This window comes from Coenobita brevimanus, chromosome 29, assembly GCF_032717465.1.
Source record: "Coenobita brevimanus isolate Jiangsu-jjx chromosome 29, ASM3271746v2, whole genome shotgun sequence".
In the NCBI taxonomy this organism is placed as follows: Eukaryota; Metazoa; Arthropoda; class Malacostraca; order Decapoda; family Coenobitidae; genus Coenobita; species Coenobita brevimanus.
In genome coordinates, this window is record NC_136982.1 from 38,519,810 (window position 1) to 38,537,029 (window position 17,220).

The following is a 17,220-nucleotide window of genomic DNA, read 5'->3' on the forward strand; positions in this document are numbered from 1 at the left end:
TTGGATTTGTTCTGACTTATCTCAGTCACCTGAAAAGCCTAATGAGAAACTTCTTAAGTGGGTGTGTAGAACACAGTTAACTAGCAACTAACAGTCACCATAGCCATTCAGTAAGTAATTAGACATTGATGTGATATGTTGTGGTGTGACTGTAAGGGATACAAAGTCATTCATAGCTCATTATTTTCCCTGCATCATAGTCTTTTGTACCGTATGTTATTTATGTCACATAGATATCAGCATAGTTTGCATCAGTAACAAAAGAAGACAGTGAATGTAATGTGCAGAACAGACAACAAGAAAGAGATGTAACAAAGTCTCCAAGGCCATGTCCATGGTGAGTCAAGGGAGACCCTGTTACTATGAGCCTCATTTTCCTCCAGTAAGTTTGATCAGTCAAGTAATTTCCTCATCAATCACATCCCCACAAGCAGCAAGAAAACTGATCATAACCAGTTTCCTTCCTTTTCATAATTTCTGTACCTCTGTTGTTTTGCTGCAATGTTCTCTTTAATGTAATCAACCAGTCTTATTTTCTGTAGGTTAGCAGTAGAGTGGGCATTGGGCAGAGCAATGGTCATATGTAAAATCTTTTACATATGAGTACTACAAAGTCTCCTGCATTTTGGTACATTTGTTAGTAATGTTGTTGCACTATTCAAACATGACTATTATGCAGGTGTTCTTGGAGAAACCTTGGATGATATAACCTTTCACATAATGTGGGTAGAGACATGAGGACAGGCGGGGTCCTTGTATTATCTGTGGATACTAGTGCATTTGTCATTTGGAATATTGGAGTAATTAAGTTTTTAATTGACAATAGCTCATTCAGTGTAGTGCTGCCTTATGGTCTTCACATTGAGTGACAAGCCAGATGGTTTCCTGTAACCCAGGAAACCATTTACTACACTGGATGATAACAATATAACCAAATATTATGATACCTGGTGGTTTAATGGGCAGTTTAGGTGCTCCAATCAGATTGAGCCTGTGCAGGTTTATTTCCAAGGGGTGGTTGGGGCTTATTGCTCAGTTAATGCCACTCTGGGATGAGTGAGGCTGGTCACCCTCATCTTAACCCGTTAACTGCTCTATACAGCCTGGGCTGTTCCGAGTGCGACTGCTCAATACAGCCCTGGCCGCGCAGGTGAATTTCGAATATAGTGCCATGGTGAACAAGGCCGACCCATGCAAGCATGTTTGAGCCATCAAAACTGAAACCGAAAAATAAAAATAAAACGAAAATCATACATTCCAATAGGGAATCAGACACTCTGATGTTCATCCATGGCATTACCAAGGTAAATATTGAGCTAATATTCCATTACTATAAACTTTGGCATGTGTTCTCTCAACTCCTGAGACAAAATTTGGCCTTTGGGAAATTTCATTTTTACCCCTATGTCTGTGCACCACGGACACCTCCAAAAAACCACCATGCGCAGTTAACGGGTTAAATTCAGCACCAACTTGCCTAGCTGTAGGCTTCTACGCTTCTCATGGGGCAACACAGGATTAGATAATGAATAGATGGATGGATGTTTATTTTGTATATGTTTTAATTTTTTAATCATGGCAGTCATTTCAGAGAGCCTCGGAGGGCCCAATACCTGCCCAGAGCCCCAACCAAATGGGCAGACTCGCATGGCCTTGTGGAATGTGAGAGGTGTGAATGAGGACAGCAAGAGGGTGGAAGTGGTGAATGTGTTCAAGAGTGTGAGATATGCTGTGATGGCATTGTGTGAAACGAAGATGAAAGGGTGCGAAGTGGAGGAGTGGGAGGGTGTGAAATGTGTAAGATCGGGAATAAATGGGCAAGACAAGGAAAGAATAAAGGAAAGTAAGACAGAAGAGGATGGAGGAGAGGAAAGGGCAGACACCCGAGAGCAACTCTACATCGAGTGAGTGGATGGTAAGTGCTCCCACCTACCACAAATCATATTATTATGCACAAACATATTATACATGAATCACATGCTTCTCATATCATACATGAAATCAGACGCACTTTTGAGTGGTAGGTTGCAAGGGCACGATAATAACAACCTGAGTCACGCATCACGACTATAGTGGGCACCTAGGAGTGAAGAGAACTCCAAGTTGGCTGCAACAGAGGTTCTACTGGACTAGCATGCAGCAGGATGTTTAAGAGTGGTGTCGGGCCTGTGATGTATGTTGTGTCAAGAAGGGACCCAAGAAATGTGATTGTGCCCCTCTTCAGCTGTGCCAAGTGGGTGGACTAATGGACAAAAATTGTGGTGGACATTGCTGGACCTCTGCCAATCACTGAGAGAGGAAACCAGTATGTGTGTGTCGCCATGGACTACTTCACAAAGTGGCCAGAAGCCTATGCTATCCCCGATCAAGAGGCTGCGACCATTGCTCAGGCGTTGGTTGACCAGTTTCTCAGTGGTTTGGGGATGCCACAAGAGCTACATTCACACCAGGGTAGAAGTTTCAAGTCTGCTGTGTTCTGTGAGTGCTGCAAGTTACTGGGGATCATGAAGACTAGGATGACCCCACTAAGGCCACAGTCAGATGGGATGGTGGAGAAATTCAGCTGGACCCTGGGACAAGTACTGCATAGGACAAATGGAATGGGACTAGAAATTATCTGCTTTGTTGATGGCATATCAGTTTGCATCCCACGAGTCTGCTGGTTACACCCCTGCAAAACTGATGTTGGCCTATGAGTTACGCTTACCCATTGACTTGTTAATGGGAAGACCACCTGGTGAAGAGTTGCCTACAGACACCTCCAGCAATGCAAAGCATCTTCAGGAAAAGTTAGCAGAGGTACAGCATCAAGTGTGAGGAGCCCTAAGTTTTCAAGAGAAGTGATGAAGTGCAAGAGTGATGCCAAGACAAATGAGGTGAGCTTCAAGGATCAAGACAAAGTTTGGGTATACAATCATCAGCAGAAGAAAGGATAGTCACCAAAGCTGCAGAGCCTGTGGGATGGGCCTTACACTGTGTTGAATCGCCTATCAGACATAACGTACCGGATTCAAGGAGGCGGGAAATCCCGCCCAAAACTGGTCCACGTGAACCGTCTGTGGCGGTACCATGGGCCAGGACAATACAGCTGGAACCTCTCCGAGGAATCATGCTCTCCCGCAGCCGAGGATGTTGAGGAGAACCAAGGAGCTGAAGTGCAAAAGGATGGTGACAGTTTCTTGAGGGAAGAAGTGAATCACAAAGATGACCAAGGTCTTCCAGGAGGAATGGATTGTGTGAAGGGGCAGGGACGTCATAGGAAGGGGCATAGAAGACCTGATAATTTGAAGGATTATTTTGTGTATAGTTAGATGTTAAATTAGGATTAAGGATTATGTTAGTATACATTGTGTGGTTTTGTTGGGATGACAAAGAATTAGGGAGGGGGTAATGTTAAGAAGCTGGATTGCTAGCTAGAATTGTGCTGGAGAATTGAAGATGTTTCTTGTAGTACCGTTATGAGTCAGAGTTGCCAGTTAGCCTGCTGTTTGTGAGTGTAGTTATTTTGTAAGTTGTACATTAATTTGTGTGCTTTTTTTCTGTACAGTATTTTATGTGATTGTTAAATTATGTACTTTCATCTCAGTTTGTATGCTAAATAATTTAGTATTATCTAGTATAAGAAAACTCTGGCATGGTTTGGATGTCTCTGAGTTGGTAACTGTTGCCTGTTGAAAGTGTACTAGAAGCTTCGAGAGTAATGTAAGCTTATAATTATAAGGATGGGGAAGTGACTAGAGCAGTTTCTGTCAGTTTCAGTTCAGTTTAACTGTAGATCAGTGTCAGTGCATTGCAGGTGGTGAAGTTTATCACCGGTACTTGTGAAAACAGTATTGTTGGCAAGCATTAACTGTAATTGCAGTTAGTGAAGATTATCTCAGGTACTTGTAAAAACAGTGTTGTTGGCAAGCATCAGGTTTAATTGCAGTTAGTAAAGATTATCTCCAGTACTTGTGAAAACAGTGAAGTGTTGTTGGCAAGCATTAAGTGTAACTGAAGTCAGTGAAGATTATCTCCGGTACTTTTGAAAACAGTGAAGTGTTGTTGGCAACTATTAAGTGAAATTGCAGTTGGTAAAGATTATCTTTGATACTTGTGAAAACATTGGTGTTGTTGGCAGGCATTAAGTGTAATTGCAGTTAGTGAGGATTATCTCTGGTACTTGTGAAAACAGTGAAATGAAGTTGGTAAGCATTAAATGTAATTATCTGGAACGTAAAGACAGTGAACTTAAGAAGTCAGAGTTTACTTATGACGCCTGGGATGATCTTGTGTACTGTACATCGAAAGGCAGCCTCTAGGAAGAACTCTCTGGGCAACGTCCTTCCAATACTGATCTACTGCTGTTGGAGCCTGTGGCAGTGTGAGATGGGGACATAACAGTATTCACCTATTCTCTAATCATACCTTCTAGAATTCTCATCATTATCTTCATTTTCAGGTCCAAAAGTTTTATGCCTTTATAATTTCCTCTTTCCAGGGCATCATCCTTCCCCTTGTGTGTGTGTGTGGTGAGGGGAGGATCCCCTGTTCCAAACTTCTCATTCAGCAAATGTTTGTAATGCTCTCTCCAGGTATCTTTAATATCCTCACTATTCACCACTACCTTTTCTTCATCAGTCTTCACACACTGCGCACATATATCACTGTTTTCCTTCTTCATCTGATTTGCCACCTTAAATATTATATTCTTCCTTTCAGTGCTATTTGGGTTATCCAGCAAGTCTTCAAGGTTCAGATTTTGCTCTGTATACTACTTTTTGAGCCCTATGCTTGTCACCTAAGTACTCCTCTTTGTTACCCTCTTTTTCCATTTTTGGAAAAGCCTTTTTTCCTTCAGCTTCTACACCCCATCCCACCATCGTGTTATTTTGTCTTGGGGGGGGGGTCTTGTCCATCCACACAGAGAATTAGTAACTCTCAGGAGCTTTTTCTTGAGCTCTGTACTGTTTATTAACACCTGTCAGCAGATCCCTCTTCAGCCACCACTGTACTCATCTTGCTATAGAAGGCATCCCTTACTGCTTGGTTTTTCAACTTCTATATTTTCCTCCTAGGTGCATAGGTCCTTTCTGTTACTACCCATTCCTTAAGCACCATGTCACATGTCAGTAATGTGTGTTGCTGCACACATTCATCACTCCCTATAATTTTAACCTCCCACACCAACCTCCTATCAGCTCTGCTGACCAGGATATGATCTGTCTGGCTACTACTGTATATCGCCCAGACTTGTATGAGATCAACCTATTCTCTCTCATACTAAAATGCATGTTGCACACAATCATGTTCATTTCCTCCTGGAACTTGAATATCCTTTTCCCTCCACATTCCTCGTACCATATGCACATCCCCCATGTACCCCTTCATAATCTTGAGCTGCTTCACCTACTTGACCATTAAAGTCCTTTCCCAAAACTACAATCTCATCATCCCCCATACCACTTACTACACGTATCAAGTAGTCCCAGAATCTACCTTTTTCATCATCCAAGCCAGCCTGTGGAGCATACCCCGATATAAATACAGTTGTCAGCCTACCGAACAAAATTTTCACTACTATAATCTTTCATTCATTCTCATTATATTCATATTCCACTTATTTTTCCTAAAGCAACACACCCACACCACTGTATCCATCTGCACTTCCCGCCAAAATAGCTTATATCTACATTCCATCTCAGCAATCATTCTGGCTGATCCACCTTGTACCTAACCTCTTGTACACAGCTGACATCCACCCACCACCTTCTCATGGGCACAGCTGCTTCCCCCACTCTACTCTTCAAACTGCCCACATTTAAAGATGCCAGTCTGATCCCCTTGGGTAATTTAGTTTCAGGTTGGTACTATTTCTCACTGTTTTGTAATGTCAATAATGGGAGAGGGAGACCAAAGGCACCACCCACCTGCATAGTCCTAAGCCCAGGCATGGGACCGGTGACCTGTAGCCCACCAGCCGTGACCAGAGGCTGTGGCAGTGGCCTCGAGACACCCTGCCAGGAAAGCTACAGGGACACCCTCCAAGCATGTCTTGGCACTGTAACTGCACCATCATTATGCATCCACTGATAGGGCAGCCTCCTGGGGCACTACTTCAAGGTTCAGGCCCATTTCTATTGGGTGGAAGTGGCAGCCTGGGAACTGCAATGCCCTGTACCTTCTAGCACAGATCAGAGTCCCATCACACCCTGGTCCTAAAAGCTACGTTGGTAGATCCCACATCATGCTTCCCCTCAGTAGGTCCGCATCTCGGTAATGGGGGCAAAGTTTTCTGGTTGAATGCTTTTGCTGGCATCAACCCTTGTGACATGGTGGGGTACTTGGTGTAATATGTAAAGTGCATGTACAGTAGAGTAGTGCAAGAGATAGAGAAAATTCTTTGGGAGAGTACGCTGGCCTACTCTCCGTTAGTGTTGCACTGAAAAGGTCAGCAGAGTGATGGTCAGGATTCTCTGATGGCTAGTGAAATAGGAGCTCCTGCTCCCCTTATCACCAGCATTACCATCCCCCTCGGGAGTACTGTTCTGATTGGCTGGTGATACAGCCCACTTTTAGTTTTCAAGTATTATACATGCCTTACTATCGTCTGTGTGATACTGCTTGCTTTACTTTTGCCCAGTAACTTACATGATTTGTAGGGAAATAAATAAATTTATGTGAATATAACTGCAGCCTATAGCTCTATAGTAAGGTCAATATTTTGATTTTACAGTTGTGTTAGTGAAGGTTAGTAGGCTACAAAGCTTGCCTAAACAAGAACTGCCTAACAGGCATTATAATTTCAGTATTAATCAACAATCATTCTAAAAATAACTTCCACTGTTATCTTTCCAATAACAAAAGCTAGTAAAAAATTGCATAACAGCCTACATTATCATTGTTAGTATGAATGGGAATAGAGAGAGAGAGCAGAGCCACTATAGACATGATTGTTTTTTGGGGTGTGCAGAAAAGGAATGCACTGCCAGGAAACATGACACTCGCACAGGTGAAGAACGCTGTGAAGCGGCTGAAAAATGGGAAAGCTGCTGGGGTTGATGAGGTGTATGCACAGATGATTAAGTGTAGTGGAGAGAGTGGAATGAAGTGCTTGTTGGAGATAAGTAAGAAGGCTCAGATGAGTGAAACTGAGCCAGCAGAGTGGAAAAAAGGGCTGTGATTGTTCCCCGGTACAAAAATAAAGGTGCGAGGTGAGTGCAAGAATTATTGTGGCATTTTTTTTTTTTTTTTTTTTTTTTTTTTTTTTTTTTTTTTTTTACTGCTGTAGGGGAGGTATACAGAAGAATTATCATAGAGAAGGTAAGAGAGAGATCAGAAGTCCTTGTGAGTGCCAACTGGGTTACTTTAGGAGTGACAGAGGATGTGTGGATCAAGTATTTGCAGTAAGACAGATACTGTAGTGGAGATGGCTTGTGTGAAGGACTATAAGGTGTTTATGGCATTCATGGATCTGGAAAAAGCATACAATAGAGTAGACAGAAAAGGATTGTGGAAGGTTTTGCATATACACGGTGTTAATGGTAAGCTGCTAGGTGCTGTCGAGTTTTTATAAAGGTAATGAAGCATATGTAAGGGTAAAGGGGCATCTAAATGAATGGTTCACGATCAATGTGGGCTTGCAACAAGGTTGTGTGATGTCCCCGTGGTTGTTTAATAAAATATATATATATATATATATATATGGATGGAGTGATGAGAGAAGTAAAAAACATGAGTAATGGAGAGAGTTGTGTTGGTAATGAATAGTGACAGCTGGAATATCTCAAATTTGTTGTATGCTGATGATGCAGTGCTACTTGCAAATACCAAACAAGAATTTAGTAGACTACTCCAGAGTTTTGTTATGTCTATGAGCAGTGTGCTCGAGAGGAAATGTAGAAAGAGTAAAGTGATGGTAATCGAGAGAGAAGGTGACTCCCAGTGTGATGTTACAGTGAATGGAGAGAGACTAGAATTGGTGAGAGTTCAAATACCTGGGTGCAATGATAGAGATGAAAGGAAAATGTGCAAAAGAAGTGGAAAGTAGAGTGACACAGGGAAGAAAAGTAGCTGGTGCTACAAAGGCCTTGATAAGAAACAGAGGCTTGAGTGTTGCAGCTGCATGAGGCTTACATGAAGCAGTGTTAGTGCCAACTTGAACACACGGATGTGAAACTATGGTGTGGCACGAAAATGAAAAGTCAGGAGTGAAAGCAGTGCAGGTGGGACTGCTGAGGAATGTATGTGGAGTACAGAGAGTGGATAGGATATGAACTAATGTGATTCATGAAAGATGTGATGTGAGGAAGTCTGTGGACACCAGAATCAAAGAGAGTGTACTGAGATGGTATGGTCATGTGGAGAGAATGGATAACAATAGAGTGGTGAAAATGGTATATCTGAGTAAATCTGAAGGAGGGGGGAGGTGAGGCAGGCCAAGGAGAAGGTGGTGGGATATGGTGGATGAGTGTGTGAGGAAGAGGGGTATGGAAATCAGTGAGGTTAGGGAACTGACGAGATCGAGCTGGCTGAATGAATGTCGTGAAGAGTGCATGATCGAGGATTTGGTATCTCTTTTTAACATAACTGCGTTCGAACTGACTCTATCAGATATGTTTATGTGAAGCCACAACAAAGTTTTTAGGCGTATCAGATAGAGCCAGGATTCCAGGAGCTTGAATGTTGAGGGAATGGAAGCAAGGCCCACTGGACTGGGCAAACTTGGGCTGTCTGGATGTTGCTACTCCTCACCCTGCCCTAGGGTGGGAAAGGAGGTCCAGAAGGTGATGATGATGTATAGTACTGAAGGGATGTAAAAATATGCATTACAGGTTATGCCATGGTTCCAAATATACAGTATATAAGTGTAACTCATATTGTTATTACAAGTTATATTGCAAGGAATAAGAACTGCAAAACAGGGCCTACATTATAAGTTGAATAGACTATGAAAAGTATTCATCAGTATGTTGTACAAACAGCTTCAGCCAGCATATAATTTTGCAAGAGGTGATGTAGCAGAGAATTGTTAAACATATGGTACATTCTTACCTTCATAATACATATACATACTGAACTGGAAATTACCAAAACTGTATAACCTAAATATTAACTGCAGTTGTATAGGAATGTGTACAAGAAAGATATTTCACAGCCTACTCGGTACTTTTATTTTTATGTAAGAAGCCAAAGCTAGGAACCCAAGATTCTTTCTTCCAAGAAAAACTAAAAACAAGCCAAGAAAGGGCCAAATTCAAGAGCAATACTGATGCCATCATAATGCAAATATGAATGTATGTAATATCAAGCCATGATAAATTATTCTAGAAAAAAATTTATAAAAGTGTACAAAATGGATTCTCTATATCTTCCTGATGGCCAAACATTTTGTATTTATTTCAAATATTTTGTCCCAACAATCTCAGTCACCATCTGCTGTTGTACTGGGGCCTGTTGGTAAGTTATGTCATTTTAACAATCTACCGTACCCATAAACTCGTTAAGTAACAGGGTGTCAAAGCCCACTCGGCTGCAGCCTGGACCGTAGAGCATCAGCTTGACCTGTGAGAGGCTTATGCCTTGTCTCTGCATGGGGACACATCTCAAGTCCAACTTAGGATAGACTCGAACCTCAAGTCCAACTCTAAGCTTCATTCTCACATTCAGGCCACAGAGTTTTCTGTTTCAAATACTGTACCAGTAACTTTAACTTTACATTTTTTGGCATTTTATATTTTTGGCACTTACAAATGTATGATTCACATAACCTCATACATATACTGATATACTTTGTCTGAGATCTGTTACAGTACGAATATACAGCAAGTCTTTACTCTGTCACCTTCTTTGTTATTTGTTTATTAGGTCCAATGTATATTTAATAAACATTACCTACCATACTGAATGAAGTTCAACTGTTACCAGTAAAGTGAATGTGCCAGTTCCCCAATCTGTAGTTCCAGTTATGTTCAAATCTGATATTTTGGAGCACACCCGACTTCTTACAAAGACTGCCTGTTCTGTGTAAATCAAACATTGTCTCCTCCTTATCCACTGGATTATTGTTTCCCTCTTAAAACATCTGTTTACACAACCAATGTGCCATTAAGTTTTCTGAAAATGAATACAGTATTAATGGTAATCCTTTTTCCATGAGGTTATTAGGGAATTGTAAATTTTCTTGTTTTGTTTATTTGAGTACCACAAAAAGAATAAATTAACTTACATGGTCATCATTAACAGTGACTGTCTTATTACCATTACCTACAAGAGCTGGAAATCTTTACTTTAATATACATATTATCTACATGACAAACCTCACCTGAAAAGATTACACAACTCTGAAGCTCTTATTATTTATTTATTTTTATTCTTACTATCACCAGGCAAATTCAGCTTTGGAGACTATCAAACGGAGGGGTTTGATACAGCCTTCATTAACCTCTGCATCAGAAAATTACATCCTGACGAATAAAAGTGTTTGGGGGTAGCATGAAACAAAAAAAAAATACACCACCTGTTCCAACGAGTTAAAAGAACTTGAAACATGATCATTATACATGTTATTGGTAGTGGACTGACTTGAAATGTGGCTTTCTGATTTAAGCTATGGGCCTGATTTACTACTATTTTTATTTTTTGTTAAAGTAAACCTGAACAAACTTTCCGATACTTAAATGTTTGCTAATCTGATAATGCATTAACATTGCATTTAAAATTTATAACCCATTTATATCATCTCACCTTTAAAAAAAAAAAAAATTAAAAATAAAATCAACATATACATAAACAGTACTTTTTTTTCCATTTTTCTTCATTAAATTTTTCCTGGGAAGGTGTTTGCATCTAGCTGACCATCCCACTTTTCCAGCCAAGAGTTGGGGCATACCGAGGCAAACACTTTCTTGAAGTATTCACAAGGTTCATAGTCTTCACCCTTCAGCTTCTGGCAACGGTGGTAATCAACAAAGCTCTGATAGCAGTACCTGTGGGTGGAAAAATCAATTGTACAGTACAGAACTTAATAAACTAGTCTCTTGTCAGTGAAATCTTCAGTTGTATTCATTACTGCACTGGGATTAATGGTGGTTCATAAAAAAAATAAGCTGTCTCCCACAACAGAAAACAATACCACCCACATATTCCAAACATATCAAATATGCTAGTGAAATGGATCTGAATGCCCTCTTCTGTAATGGTGCAGGGATGCTGTGATCCAGCACTTGGGGGATGCAAGCAGCCTCATGTCTCTTATATCAATGGATTTTTTTTTTTTTTTTTTTTTTCCCCCAGTGTGATAAAAGCCATGCTCTGAATTTCTCTACCCAATTCCATATGGAAAACTGGTTCAGGATGATGAAAATAGCATGTGTATCTGCATATCTTTTCTTCCAAAGTGATTAGTGAGGTACATCCCATGTCGTATTGTTCCATACGTGAAAATACTGTGTATGACTGATACAGGGTCTTTTTGTTTTAATATTTATCAGAGTTCAACTCTCAGGTTCACATGTTGAGTCAAGCAAACACAAACATGGCACTTGACAAGCTAACATCCACTGTCCATAAAGAGAAACGTGAAATATTTGTGGATGTGCTGGCAAATATGAAATTACAGAATAATAAAGTCTTAAATTTAAATCAAAACACTAAACCACTGCTTTGCTTCTATGTTTTCTCCAATAACACCTAATGTTCTGTACAACAAAAGTTCAGGTAAAATTTACTGATGGTCTAAATTTTAAAAACAGAAGTTAATAAGGATACAAAACCATGGACTTTGGTTCCATGTCTGTTAATGGTTCAGTAATGCTGGGCAGGCTTGTATGATTGTGTGGAAATTGAGAGTAAATATATATAAAAAATAAATAAATAAGTAGGAGGAATGAGGTACTATAGTGAAGGTTTACAAAGGTATGATGTAATGGTAGCTACTGTGAAAAAAAAAAAAGGGGGTGGGGGGGGGGAGGCATTAAGTAAATAACTGTGGAGGTGTGACATGTATAAAGTTAGGTGTGCACAAAGAGATGAAGTGAAGTGGATGAATGAGAAAGTGTGTGCAATCGTGAATGGGGATGGTGACGAATGACAACTGCAAGAGGATGGAGCGATTATTTATTAATAAATTTCACACGCATGTAGGCAGCCAAATTTATGTTCAAGGTGTTAATTGCTCTGGTAAATGGATATTGACCTGTGATGATGAAATTATGAAACAATGGTAGATAAATGGTTTTGCTAAGAGTTGGACTGACTGCAGAACATACCACTTACAGTCCATTTAAGGACAGAGAATTAACTGATGTCCTTCCGAAAGGACCGCTGCAATTTAAGAGTTAAATGGTAAAGGTTGTGTGAATGATATACAATTACAATTAACCATATTTTTTTAAACATGCATCTTTATGCCTGTGTTTCTCTGAAAGACAAACTCTGCATGATATATATATATATATACATATATATATATTTTAAATAACAAAAACAGTGTTGAGTGAGAAGAAGCTCTGAAAGTTGAGATACGAATTATAAGGGCTGAGAGATGAGAGAGACGCTAAAAGTCAGTGCAAACTGAAGGAATTTATGGCCATAAACTCTGGGGGAGTTCCTGAAGAAAGAAGGAAAGGCATCAGCAAGATAAACAGAACTTTATATGCTCCAAGACAGAAAGCGATGCAAGACTGCCAGCGATCTGAGAATAATAATGAACTGTGTGATCCTATGATTGCAGTATGTAAAATGATGTTGAGGCAAGTCTGTTTAGTGGAAGAAATGTGGAACACTGAAAACAAAGTGGCAACTTGAATGTGAACAGAAGAGGAGTTAATGTTAATCAAAAGAGAAGAAATATATTTAGAAAGTTCATACATATATAGCTACATACAAGCAATACCCCCCACCCACACATATTCACCCCTGTATTGTCCAGAAAATGACATTATCCATACAGCAAGATATGGAAAAAAAAAAAAAAAAATAACAAATAATTAAAACACTGCACTGACATGGTAACTTTGGTGGCCCACCAGCTGTATTACAGCACCACAATGGTGATGGTTGGAGCAAGTTGATCATGAAGCACTACAAACTTTCAAAACTGATGTTATCTCACACTGATTGGTCTTGTGATAAACTTACAGCTTACACTTGTTTTCAGTAAACCCTTGCCAAAGTCTGTTGAGTTAAAGCAGCATGCTGTAAAGTGGTACCAGCAACAATGGGAAAGTGGTGTCATGGTTCATGGTGCAGAGTTAAGGTTGTCTGCTGAAGATGCAGAGTTAAGGTTGTCTGCTGAGAAGATTAAGAGAGAACTCAGACTTGAGAACTTCAGGGCATCTGAAGCATAACAAAGTCAGTTTAAACTTCACCCTGTCATGGGCTTGCAGGGAAACCTAAGATGTATTGGAGGAGTCTGTGGAAGAATTCTGTCGAGATCTGAAGCTGATACATAAGGAAGGCCTTCTTCATAAGCACCTATAAGAAGTAGTAGCCAAAATTTTCTGGACTAATGCTAAATGAAACTGAAAACTCACCATCGCTCCTACTGGCCTCCATCATTCTCGAAGTAGTTCCCATACGCAATGATACACTGGTCCCAGTGCTACCTCCACTGCTGGAACGCTCTCTGGAATTTTTTTTTTTTTTTTTTATGAGTGTTGAGCACTGCCTGCTATTCCTTCTGAATGTCCTCAATGGTATCAAAATGATGCCCTTCCAACTTGAGCTTCATTTTTAGGAACAGAAAAAAGTCACAAGGGGTCTGGACAAGAAGGTTTCATCTTCTTAGGCAAGTCCAAGAAGCCCAGTGCAGACATCAACATGTTGCTGTATCTGGTCACCGTTAGGGACCTAGGGATAAATTTGGCTGCGATGCGGCGCATACCCATTTCTTCAGTGAAAATCCTCCGACGTGTCCTGAGACCAATTCCCACTTCCTCACAAACATCATGAATGCTCCAACGTCAATCCTCACAGATGAGCTACTGAATTTTTGTGACATTTTGAGATGTGCTGGATGAGGGCCTCCCTGTGTGGTCGTTGTCGTCAACCGATGTTTGATTGGCCTTGAACCGCACATGCCACTGAAACACCTGTGTCCGACCAAGAAACTGCTTACCAAAAACTTGCTGAATCATTGCCAGGGTCTCTGTTCCACTTTTCCCAAGATTCGCACAAAATCTGATGTAAATTCCATGTTCCTTTTTCATATCCATCTTGAAAATCACCTGATGACACATACACAGCAGCAAACAAATGAATGTCACTAATCCCCACGTCTGCCTAGCTCTGCGTCACATGGCACGCTGACTCACAATGCATGTTAGTACTGGCACCTAGAGGCAAATCATGCTACTACAACCCATATAGGTGTCGCGATCCCAGTCCGGAAAATTTTGGATAGCACCTCATACAACAAAAATGTTGACAGACATACCAGTTTATTCATCAGACTACCCTGGCAGGGTAAAATGAAAAGACAATGCCTGGCTGGAAGCTGTGTAAGGCCAAGGGCATCAGTTGTCATATCATTTATAAAAGCTCCAACATGCTTTCATATGTAAGCCTTGGTCACCTAATGGCAGCTCTCCATGCTGCTCGATCTCTGGCAGCCTACTTATTCAGTCCATTATCCCCAAGATCACACCCAACAATCTAATCCCAGGTCTTTTTCGGTTTGCCTCTTCCAATCCTACCCTCGACATTCACACTTCCCACTTTCCACACCCAACTATCATCGTCCATCCTCTCCACATGCACATCTCAATGTACCCCTCCTTATCACAAAATCAATACAATCCAGTCCCAATCTTCCTCTCAACTCTTCAATCGCAAACCTAGTCCCCCCAAGACCTCGCATTCATGGATGCACTATACATCCATATAATCACTGTCATTTCTGTTTGTCTGAACCAATGAATATCTCTTTCTCTACCATCCAGGTCTCGCTACAATAAAGCATTACACTCCTAACACATGCCGTATACAGAGATCCCTTAGTACGAAGGGAAAGCCTCTCAGTGTCTGAAGAGGCAAGAACTCCCTGAACTTCCTCCAACCACTTCTTTCTGTAGCCACATAACATGTCTCCAAAATAACAAACCTTTTCACAAACTCAAGAGACCCACCAGCAAGATCAATCCTTTCATGCCTGACAATCTCTACAGCATTATCTTGCAGTCTACCTCTAATACCACTACATCTCTTATGCACCCATTTATCACAAATACTGCACAAAATGAGTTACTTCCCACACCCTTGTGGCAAACCACACATGACCACATTCCACCTACTCTGAGAGTACTGCCATCAACCAGATATCATCATTTTTGTTTTATCTGCATTTACTCTACAACTCTTGTGCCCCATTCCATCTCTCAATTTTGTAAATCTCTCCTCCGCCTCCTTTTCATTTTCTGCAATCAACACAAAGTCATCAGCATACATCACCCATGGAAGGCCATTTCTGACGTCACGTGAGAAAGTGTAAAACACCATGACAAACAATACAGGGCTTAAGAATGACCCCTGATGCATGCCAACATTAACAGAAGGCTCATCACTCAAATCTCCATTCACTCTCATCTCGGTGCGAGCACCCACATACACAGCCATAACCACTCTAACCAACCACTCCTCAGTCCCAAATTTTCTCAAGTGCCCACTTCACCACCTCCCAGGGATTCTGGCAAAGGCCTTCTCCAAATCAACAAAAACAAAGTACAGTTCCCTTTTCTTTCAAATATATCTTTTCCTGGGCTCTCAGACAATGAATATGGCATCAGTGATCCCTTTGTCTGACATAAACCTGAACTGCACCTCATCAATATTCACTTTCTCTAGTCATATCTTCTCTCTCCATTACCTTAATTATTTGGTCCAAAAGTTTTATGCCTCTATAATTTCCTCTTTCCAGGGCATCATCCTTCCCCATGTACACACTTAACAAGCACACTCTTCAGTTAGTCATCTGGGACAACACTCGTATACAACTGTATTTGTCAAATTAGTAACTAAACCCACTCCTTTATCTCCTGAGGCCTTCAGCATTTTATCAATCAACCCCAGACACACTACATCCTGCCTACTGCCCTGCCCACAGCAGCAGCATCAATCAAAGGCTAAGGGCCAAACACTGGATCTCTTGACTCCACACCTTCCCTGTTCCAGTCAAACTTCTCATTCAGCAACCATTTATAATGCTCTCTCCTGGCATCTTTAATACCCTCACTGACCACCACTACCTTTTCTTCATCATTCTTCACATGCCGCTCACCTATGATATCCCTGTTTTCCCTCTCCATCTGATTTGTGACCTAAAATACTGTACTCTTCCTTTCAACACTGCTTAGATTATCCAGTAAATGTCTATGAGACTCAGATTTTGCCCCTGTATACCTCCTTTCTAGCCCTGCACCTGGCAGCCAAGTATTCCTCTGTTACCACTCCTTTTCCATTCCTGGAAAAACCTTCTTTTCTCCCTTACTGCAGCTTCTACACCTTCATCCCACCACCATATTACCTCATGTCCTGCCCCTTGTCCATCCATACACTGAATTGGTAACTCTCAGGGGTTTGTTCTTGTGAGCTATGTACTGTCTATTAACACTTCTGTCAACAACTCCCTGTTCAGCCACCACTCTACTCATCTCACTATAGAAGACACTAGGTTCCCATAAGCTGACAACCATCATGGGTGGCAAGAAAAAATGGCTACATTATCTCCACTGGATTATGGACAGACTTCCAGTTGTTTTAACCAGTTCAGCAAAAGCTTGATTCACACTGTCATCACCTCCCTCACCCCACCACCATCAAGCTCTTTAGTACCATTGTGACCAAATGTTCCTCTTCTGCTGGGCAACACAGTCACATCCTCCAGAGAGCAAGTTGGTTTGGTAATGATAATTGTATTAAGTCAGTATTCTTGTCTCCTGATATAAACAATGGACGAAGGTATCCTTGTGGTGATGAAATGACTCTACCGTTGGAGGTTCTTGGAGGTGGTCACGATGATGACTGACAGGTAAGGTCAGGACATTGGTAAGCAGACACTCCAAAAATCTTCTCAAGAAAAAACTGGTCGGTCCTCTTCAGCATGGCTTATGCTTGGGAAAATGTATCATCTACAACTATGTCCAGTGGGTGGAATCACATCTACAACTATGTCCAGTGGGTGGAATCACCTTTTGCATAGTTCTGAACCACCTGTTGACTTTCAGGGGTTTTGAGGCCTCCAAT

General features: G+C 41.0%; 1 protein-coding gene across 1 annotated transcript in view; it reads right to left on the minus strand.

Annotated features, from left to right (window-relative positions):
- Positions 1–10,154: 10,154 nt before the first annotated feature.
- COX6B (Cytochrome c oxidase subunit 6B) overlaps positions 10,155–17,220 on the minus strand; it is a 33,970-nt gene continuing 26,904 nt past the window's right edge. The window contains exon 3 of the mRNA XM_080268686.1: positions 10,155–10,967. Coding sequence (XP_080124812.1) covers positions 10,799–10,967 — 169 coding nt within the window. The 3' untranslated portion in view covers positions 10,155–10,798. The remainder of the gene's footprint in view (positions 10,968–17,220) is intronic.